Source organism: Triticum urartu, chromosome 1A (genome assembly GCF_056163025.1).
Source record: "Triticum urartu cultivar PI428250 chromosome 1A, HENAU_Tu73, whole genome shotgun sequence".
Classification (NCBI taxonomy): Eukaryota; Viridiplantae; Streptophyta; class Magnoliopsida; order Poales; family Poaceae; genus Triticum; species Triticum urartu.
In genome coordinates this window covers 83446648-83456080 of record NC_141873.1, presented here as the reverse complement: position 1 = coordinate 83456080, position 9433 = coordinate 83446648, and the positions used below count along the sequence as shown (strand labels likewise).

The 9433-nt window shown below is 42.2% G+C and overlaps 2 protein-coding genes across 2 annotated transcripts; one reads left to right on the top strand and one right to left on the bottom strand.

Annotated features, from left to right (window-relative positions):
- The first annotated feature begins 1764 nt into the window (after positions 1-1764).
- Positions 1765-2537, top strand: LOC125548716 (subtilisin-chymotrypsin inhibitor CI-1B). Its single transcript, XM_048712270.2, has 2 exons — positions 1765-1917; positions 2006-2537. The coding sequence occupies exon 2, from the start codon at positions 2047-2049 to the stop codon at positions 2281-2283; it is 237 nt and encodes a 78-aa protein (XP_048568227.1). The 5' UTR covers positions 1765-1917; positions 2006-2046; the 3' UTR covers positions 2284-2537.
- A 1983-nt stretch (positions 2538-4520) lies between these two features.
- LOC125548706 (Nop53 protein) lies at positions 4521-8970 on the bottom strand. Its single transcript, XM_048712261.2, has 11 exons — positions 8638-8970; positions 7924-8114; positions 7747-7842; positions 7528-7608; positions 7234-7344; positions 6450-6556; positions 5826-5942; positions 5613-5735; positions 5254-5320; positions 5108-5184; positions 4521-4889 (listed from the first exon to the last, which is right to left on the bottom strand). The coding sequence occupies exons 1-11, from the start codon at positions 8855-8857 to the stop codon at positions 4871-4873; spliced, it is 1209 nt and encodes a 402-aa protein (XP_048568218.1). The 5' UTR covers positions 8858-8970; the 3' UTR covers positions 4521-4870.
- Between the last annotated feature and the right edge of the window lie 463 nt (positions 8971-9433).

Sequence of the window (9433 nt, the reverse complement as noted above, 5' to 3'; positions counted from 1 at the left end):
GAGTAGATGGCCTTTGGGAGACACGGGGTGGCTGCATTGTCACTTGGTCAGGAGGGAGGGGGTCTCAGTCCGCTCGTGCGACGGAGAGAGACCGACCTTGTGCAGCCGACGGATGGTGCGGGGCGACTGTGTCAAATCGCTGGGTTGGCCATTTAATATTGGCCACTGGATCAACTAAATTTATGCTCCATTTAAACCCCATTCACCCCAATGTTCGAAATGGAGAAAATCGGTCAATGTATTTCAATGCACACCATAACTCTGACACGACTCCTACTCATCCTCTTACAGCGCCCGGCGGGTAGTGAGAAGACTTGTGGCGACGTGCGGCGGCGTTCCAACAATATGTAGCAGCGGCAGTCCGACGACGTTCGGTTGCAGCGGTGGGCTGCAGCGCCGTGGTCCGACGGCGGCGTGCTGGCGTGGCGGTATTGGAGATTGGATTAGGAGAAGGCCAACTCCCCCACCAAATAGGAAAAGGTGGACTATTTTTTTGGTGATCACCAATAATTTATTAGGTAAAGGAGACTTGTTGGAGCAGTTTTTTGGCCCAACTCCTCCAATATCAGAATTTTATTGGGGCAAGGGGAAGTGATGCTCCTAGGAGATCTTCATAGTCGTTGATTAGTTTTCCCACCCATTTCTGTTGCGTGAGTGCTCTCACCTTCTTCCTTCTCCACTCATTCTCGGGCTTCCTCCTCTTTCTTCTTACCGAAAAAGGCTTCTACCCCTTTTGTCGTACTTCATCCTTGACGGAGAGTTCGGTCCCTGTGAGTGGTCGATCACTTCCTAGCAATTCGATAATTGTCTCATATAGGTACATCCTAGTACTACTCCCTCTGTAAAAAAAAATCATTTAGATCACTAATATAGTGATTTAAATAATCTTATATTTCTTTATAGAGAGAGTACATTTGGTGCGGCCTTTCATGCATCAGAAGAAATCCACCGGGCACTCCGTTAACTCTGCAAAGATGGTTGTTCAAACCATGAGCATCTTTGATTCTTATCATTGTGTTGTTACAAGGGATGAGCCTTTGATGAGTATTTCTATAAAAATTTGATGCATCGATAAGATTCTCGGTTCTTGACCTACAAAAGAAAAAAAAGATTCTCGGTTCATAAAAAAAAAATTGCTTAGGCCAGCGGGAGATAGTTGACCCGCGAGTGTAGCGCGTTAGTTCGTGTAGCCAGCATCTGGTTAGGTGAAGCATGAGTCGGAGCTGTATACATGTATACGTTACGAGTAGCAAAGCCCTAATTTACTGCCTAGGTTGCTTGGTTGACTTATATTAAGCCCTAATTCGCTAATTACTTTGCTTGTTGCTCTCTAGGCGCGCAAAGAGCATGGCTAACAATATATCCAGCATGTTGCAATGTCATTTAAAGCCACAGCATGTATAGTAGTTGGAAGGAAATACTTCTCTCAGCTTACAAAAACATCTTGTATTGTGGGACGAAGGATGTACTATTATATTAGCATATGGCTCATCTTTCATTCTTACAAAGTTTTTGAAGCCCGTGCTTGGAGCTAAATATTGTTATATTGATTCATCAAAAGCCATAAAAATCCAAAAGCATCTATTTAGAAGTTTTTATGGCTTTTTGACCAAAATAAAAAAGCTATAAAAGCAGAAGCAAAAGCCCAAACAAACAGAGCCTAAGTAGCTTCAACCTTCAAGGCCTAACTAATTGTCTAGCTTGCTTCTTGCTTGTACTTACCCAACTGCATACGCATGATTCGACCATTCCACGAACGTCTTATACATACCACACATACATGCACCTCAGCACCACCCACATCTCCCACTCCAACAAATAGAGGCATATATATAACAACCAACGTTGTCCAAGTCGATCAACTGATATCCGCCTCCGCTCTCTCGCCGGCCGTTCATCAGTCATTCAGTTGAACAGGTCAGACCGGTCGGTACATACGTAAGCTCAAGCCTCAAGGTCAACTGCAATCCTTCGATCATTCCTACGGTCTGGTTTGGTACTACAGATATCGACTGTGCGATCCGCAGTGGTGCCGTGCGTGCGACGATGAGCTCCACGGGCAACGTCGCCGGCGGCGGCAAGAAGGTGTCGTGGCCGGAGGTGGTGGGGCTGCCGGCCGGTGAGGCCAAGGCCGTCATCCTCAAGGACAAGCCCGACGCCGACGTGATCTTCGTGCCTTTCGGGGCGGGGGTGCAGCAGGACCTCAGCCTAAACCGCGTCCGCGTCTTCGTCGGCACCATCGCCAGCGTGGTGACCGTCGTCCTCGCCCCAAAGGTTGGCTAGCTAAGCGAGCTAGCCAGGGAGCTATGGTTAGCTCATGAAATAAATTCATAAACTGATATCATCTTGCAAATTGATTTCATTTATGTGTGTTGTCGTATTCTTTAATGTTCAGTTTTTGAGCTTCGGTTGTAAGACATGTAATGGTGAAACATTGAATTTGCGAGCATGTACGGCCTTGCGAAAGAAGGCAACAAAAAGTACTCCCTCTGTAAACAATTTGCGAGCGTGTACGGCCAATGGATTCAAAAGTGTTCTTATGCTCCTGAGCTCAAATGAGCTCGGTGAACAGAAAAATCAAAAATCTGATTTTAGTTTTTGTGACAAACACTGATAAAAGTTTCAAGTGCTTGCAAAAATTCGTCATAGAATCACATTCCTGTAAAGTGTGGCAAAAAAAACAAATTTAGTGCTTCAAAATGCTTTTGAAAGTAGCATTTTCAGAGAACCGATTTTTTTTTTGCCACGCCTTCTAGGAATGTGATTCCATGACAATTTTTTGTAAGCACTTGAAACTTTTGTCAATGTTTGTCACGAAAAAAATCAGATTTTCTTGAATTTTTTATTTATTTTACTATTCACTCGAGCTCATTGATAAGAAACTCTGCATCCCTATGGAGTAGCTTTTTTCGCCTATGGAGTAGCTAGCAGGCTGCATATTTGACATTGCAACAACAGTAAAGCTGGAGTAGCACCTGACTGCAAGGGCATGTCATTATATTTGACCATGATTTTGGGAAAAAAAATAAAAACTACTCTTTCAGTTTACATTGCACCCTCATGTGTCCACTCCAACATTGACCACCGATTTAAATGACGAGTCATATCGGAAATGCCAGATGGAGATCGAGCTCCATGAAGGCCTTAATTTGAAAAATTCAAATTTCAAGTTTTCAAAAAAATCTGAAAAAACACATATATACCTAGACATAATGTACATGTGTGTAAATTTTCAGGTCAAAATAAGTTGAAATGAGAGTTACATGGAGGTGCTCGTACCCAGCCACTGCTAGGGTTACTTCTGCCTTCCGCCGGCACCAGCGCCGGTCTGCCTCGTCTCCTATGGCCTTAGGGCCATGGAGGCGTGGTGGATCTCGGCCCTTGCCGGTGGGAGGACTTTGTTTCTAGATGCTTTTCTGAGTTTCTTAGGATTTGTGTCTTACTCGAAGAGATGAGGCGGCGGCGGCTTTCTGAAGATAAAATAAAGTTCTTTGCCCCTAGCCCCGCTCTAGTGGTGGGCCCAGTTCTTTTGCCAGAATCCGATCCCTACCCAGCTTCTCCCAGAATCTTTGAGCCCGTTTGTTTTACAATCCTATGTAATTAGACCCTAACTAGATAGGATTGTAAAACAAATGAGGCCCAAAGATTCTGGGAGAAGCTGGGTAGGGGTCGAATTCTGGAAGAATCCCCAGATTCTGGCAAAAGAACTGGGCCTAGTGTCATCCGAGAGCGTGTGGAGATTTGTCCCCAGCGAATCTCGCGTGATTCGGTCGGCGATGAATCTCGCGTGATTCGGTCGGCGTTTATTTTCAGTGAATCCATGTGGATCCGCTTTTTGTTCTTGTGTGTTCATGTGTCTAGGGCCTTAGCATGATAACTTTTCAACTGTCTACCAAAACAAGTTTTGCCCAACTCCAGGGAGGGAGGGCGATGACATCGGCGTGCCTTCGGCTCGCTTCAGTACTTCTAATCATCGCTAGGTGGTCAACAAACCTGGATGTAATTTTTATAATTTCTGATATTCGTTTTACTATCATGATTGATGATGAATAGATTAAAAGTTTTTTCAAAAAAAATAAGAGATACACAAAGAAGACAAATCTAGGCTTTTTAGCATATATATTGTTCATCCTCAAAGTTCATGAGTTTTTTTGTGCAGCTCAAAATTCAAGGTATTTTATGTGAAATTTTACACACGTACACAATACAACCTTTTATGCATGTGTAATTTTCTTAGAACTTGAAAGTAAACATTTCGATTTTTGAATTTTTCAAGATTAAGGCCTCCAGTCTCCAAAATGCCCTACTCGAGTTACATACCCTAACAAATATAACAGAACTTGCACTCAAAAGATGTTTCCGATGTATACCGATCTCCAAACACAAGATTAGGAGAGGCAACGACATGGGGATTTTGACATGTTCGAGCATTTTGCGACTTGCCCTATGGAACTGCACCCACAGGTAAAGTTATTGTATCACCAACGTCAATTAACTCTTTTGTGATGACCTAAGAGCAGTTGACAATGAAATGTTCTTTTACAGTTGAAACGCAGTATACATAGTGAAGGAGATCATACTTTCACTGAGAAAGTAATCATCTATTATAGTCGATACAAAGATAGCAAGAAGTCTGATATACGGAACCTGCCCGACGAAGGCCGTTGTCGGGCCAGACATGAGAGGGAGCGACAAAATAAAATTCAAGCGGTGACTCTTTTAACCCCCTCGGCAATACTAACAAGGTAAATTGGAGAACTATATTTTCCATAGCCTTGTCAGCACTGGTCTCCCCGGTCAATTCAAGTTGCTTCCGACTCCCAGTGAGATTGCCCATGGTACTCGCCGTGTTGGAACATACACCACACATTTAGCGGCGAGGACGCTTGCTGCTCATGGATAAATAAATGTGTCAGCGCCAGTGTGTCAAAAAACATCTTATATTTTAGGACTTCAAATGGAGTGCAAGGTCGCTGAAGCTTTCTAATCAGTGATTTCGGCCTTCAGGCGAACCAAAGGAGATAACAATGCTCACTAATACTTTGTAATCAGCAAAGCTACTTCAACTTACATAATTTGTATGCAAGACAAGCAAAGAAAGACAGACCTTAATTTCTTATTTGGTGCAAGTATGCCACGTTTTTCAATGCTCTTATAGCGATCCCTCGCTAGATTGCAGCACCCCTGCACAAAGATATAGCAGTTAGCCCCTGCAGAATTCTAGTAGACAGCAACAAAACCAGAGAATGTTACCTTCAGCTTTCTAAGCGAGCCACTAATCTCCTCTGTCAACAGAACTTGAACGGGAGCAGGTTCAAACCTGTTGCATTCATATTTTAGTTATTGTCGGAGAATCAAATATCATAGCCAAATATGACACCATGTGCCCAAAAAGAATACTAAAATATACACCAAAAAATTAGTAATGTCATCAAACTTTACAGCATAGTAGAAGGAGTGGTATAAAAAACGATTCAATGAGCAGATTAACTATTATTTAAACCTCTACCGAAGTAAACCAAATTACACTGGCAGTTGTAAGTTTCATGAAAATAGCAACACTAATATAAGACTTGCAACTGTTAAAAAAAACAACCGGGTTAGAAATGTACTTGTGTCTACCCAGACGACGTGGGGCTGACTTGAGTCTTTCCTGCTTAGCCACAGTTAGCCTTATGCGCTTTTCCTCCTTTTCCTTGTCCTCTTTCGCTATCTCCTCTAATATATTTGGCAAGCTGCAAAAAAGAATAGCAAAAATATGGTAACCAGAGAACTAAAAGTAGACCATTCTTGGGAGCTTGATGAGACAGGAATGTGAAACCTACCTGTCTATTTGCTTTGAAAAAACTTCCAGTTTCTTCGCATCTGCTTCTGTCCTTAACCTCTCTTTACGACGAGCCCTTTTGTTCAGTTCCACTCTCGTAACTCTTTTTGTTTTCTTCCTGAAAATTAATAGATCATACCATTAAAAGATATCTATAAAGATAAACCGGACACAACAGCTATTCCGATAATATTTTGCAAATTGACACCAAAGCAACTAAATTGAAACGTCAAAAAGGTATGTCTGAAAAAGCACATAATCTTCCAATCGGATTCTAAAATGTGAGCTGCAATCCTCCTGCACTCTACTAGCTTTCTAATGCTACCAATGGAAGAATAAGACAACACTTAGCAGCACCCAACTTTCTGAAAAACTAACTCATTTTGCATAATATATAAACATGTCAAAAATAGTGAATGGCGGTGTGACACTAAGCTTCAACCATCATTAACATGTACTCCCTCCGTCCGGAAATACTTGTCGGGGAAATGGATACCTGACAAGTATTTCCGGACGGAGGGAGTACTACTCACAAAAGCCATGAGGATAGAAGTATGATGTACTTAAGCCAAAATACTTTATTTCATAATAACTATATATTTTTCATAACATAGTCGAGTGTAACCTCTCTCCAGTTAGAGCATCAGCATCCTGGTCTTTATCACCTTCTGCAGCATCTACATCTCCATCAACAGCAGCATCTCCATCATCAGCAGCATCAAGAAAAAATTTCTGCAGGCCAGGTGAAAGAAAAGGGATAAGCATGTCGAATCACAAGAACACAATCCAGTAATACAGCATGGAACGATACATACTGTTCCGAGACTAAAGTCAGCAGCTGACAAGTACTCCGAAATGGTTTTGATAAAATTCCAATATATATACAGGTCAAATGATTTGCAGAACACAACTTGCAAAAATGGAATTCATGTTACATTGCTTACATAGCTCGTTACAGCCTAGATGGCACGAACCTGGGTATGGATATATGTGAATCAAATAACTTGTCATTTCATGATATACTTACGAAAAACCCCTATAGACTAGAATGAAAAATCTCAGAATGAACTAGACAATAAGATAGTAAGATAGCACCTTAAAAAGACTAGATGAATAATCTCAGTCTTTATACTAATGTTAATTGTGCCTGGATGACAACCTCCGTCAATAGAATTACAAGGATTTTTTTTCTATTACTTGGTGCAAGGTAGACTTGCGAGAATACAACAGTCCACTTCCTTGGAACCTAAGTCTCTAAAAAAATCATAGTGCATGCCTATGTTCATCAGAAGCAATATACCAATATAACAAGTGAGTAAGTATTCAAAAGCAGATAGAAGGTTGGGATATTGTCCAAATTCCAGTCATCTCCTAGAGGGGCTATGTGTAAAGGCAGTCGTAGAACTTACATCTTCTTCAGCTACTGCTTGACCAAGAACAGTAAGTGGCACTGGTGTGGGGCCTAACTCTTTCGTGTAGATCTTGCGCATTTCATCAGCAACAGCTAGAGCAAGAGCGTCCTACAAACACCAACACAAACAACATGAGTAAAAGAACTTATTATTAAAAGCACCCAGACATCCAACAGCCAATGGTTTTAGCAATTAAGAAGTGGATAATATTACAAATATCCTGAACTTAGAATTAAGAAGTGGATAATATTACAAATATCCTGAACTTAGAACATATCTTCAAGCACATACTTGATGGGCTTCATGTGGAGGATTAAATGAACATCCTTGAGGCTCAACTTCAACTGCAGGAATCACAGATGTGGTAGATTTCTGCAAGAAGTAATCCATTAAACCTAGACATGTTAAGACCTACAAAAATGCAGAAGCTACCAGGTGCAGCATTTGGCAAGAAGATATGTTTGCAAATTTGCACAAATATGACTGCAAGCTTTGCGCATTCAGACTTACATTTTTCTTAAGCCTTTTCATTCCTTTTTTGGGCAAAGCAGCCCCTTTAGCATCTCCACCCCAGATGTCGAGGTTCTTCTCAGCTGAATCCTCTTCCTGTAAACGAAATAAATCCAGCAATTAGCAAGCTGGGCCTCAAAGAGAAAAGGAGTTGCACAACTCTCCAACAGTTAATACCATGGGAACACTTTTTTCTTCCCGTGACTCCTGCAATTCCTTTTTCTTTGCATGCTTCTTGAACTTCTTCTTATCCTTCTTTGACATCAAAGAAGATGGAATCGTCTGTATATAAGGGTTCCGCTTCAACACACTCTCATGGTGAAGGACCTTCTCCCTGTTTTTCTCAATCTTCCTTTTGACAGGAACATCTACAAACAGCAACAAATGTTCAGCACCACTAGTGATTTAGACGACCTTTTGCAGCTTACTGAACATGGCAACTTCTACGATTCAGTACATCAAACATACTTCCTCCGTCCGAAAATACTTGTCATCAAAATGGATAAAAAGAGATGTATCTAGAACTAAAATACGTCTAGATACATCCCCTTTTGCTTATTCTGATGACAAGTATTTTCGGACGGAGGGAGTATAATGCAGTGATGCATACTTTGAGCCCCGATATGAAACTAATGTAAACAATTCCATCAAGGATTCCAAGTACCAAGTGCTTAACATTGAAAGGAGCAGCTACAACATTAGGTAACTAGATTAACAAAACTAACAAAACTATATGATCAGCATTTTTCACGTCACTGCATTCTAGTGGTATCACAAACTTTATATTAGCCTCTAATTCGCGACTGGTGCCTCAATCCTAGTCCGGAGCTAGACCACCAAACCTCAAACTAACACGCAGAAGAACAAAGAGGGGTTGACTGACTGACCGACCTTTGGGGGCCGGGTCGGATGCGTTGGCGGCGGAGGAGGTGGACGCGGAGGCGGGCTTGTCGACGAAGAAGAGGGAGCCGGACGGGAGGGAGGGAATGGCGGCGGCGCCGGCGTGGGCGTCGCGCGTCTGCTTCTCGTAGAACTCGTCGATGTCGTCGGTGCTGATGTTGGACCGCCACGCCTTCTTCCCTTTCCGCGAGCTCTTCGCCGCCTTACCCATCGCCGCCGGTTGCTTGCTCGCTCGCTCGCGCCGCCGCCTCGGGGAAGCGGGAAGGGTCTTGGAGGGAGGCGGGGAAGTTATTAGGGTTTCTGGCCTTCGTCGGGTTGGGTTATTTGGAGAGGGCTGGTGTTCTGCCAGGTGGGGTCCCCGAGTTGTGGGACCGGCTCTATGAGGCCTCCTTCTCTGGTTCACATGAAAATGAAGGTTTGTTTCAAAAAAAACATGAAAATGAAGGAAACACACAATAGGAAATTTTCTTATGGTGACACTATTTATTTATTTTTATAGCTTACTAGGCTTGCCGTTATGGTGACACTATTTAAGCCTTTGGTTTAGATAAAAGAATATAGCAAAGAAAATGAAAGAAATTTTCCTCCTGTCTCGGTTTCAGACAAAAAATTGCAGGAATTCCATAATTCACTTGGACACTTTAAAAAAAAATCTACACATGAAGAACACGATTAAGTTCCTTGGCGGCATAATAGCATGCTAATTATACCTTTTCCCAGTGTTTTGAGTTTGATTTGCCTATATTTATTCAAGTGTGCAGAATTCTTACGTTTTTCAATCCTTGTT

Coding starts and splice junctions, on each gene's coding strand:
- LOC125548716 (XM_048712270.2), top strand. CDS start 2,047: ATGAGCTCCACGGGCAACGTCGCCGGCGGCGGCAAGAAGGTGTCGTGG.
- LOC125548706 (XM_048712261.2), bottom strand. CDS start 8,857: ATGGGTAAGGCGGCGAAGAGCTCGCGGAAAGGGAAGAAGGCGTGGCGG. Junction 7,609..7,746: donor TGAAAAGGCTTAAGAAAAAT/GTAAGTCTGAAT, acceptor TACTTCTTGCAG/AAATCTACCACATCTGTGAT. Junction 5,185..5,253: donor GCTCGCTTAGAAAGCTGAAG/GTAACATTCTCT, acceptor ATCTTTGTGCAG/GGGTGCTGCAATCTAGCGAG.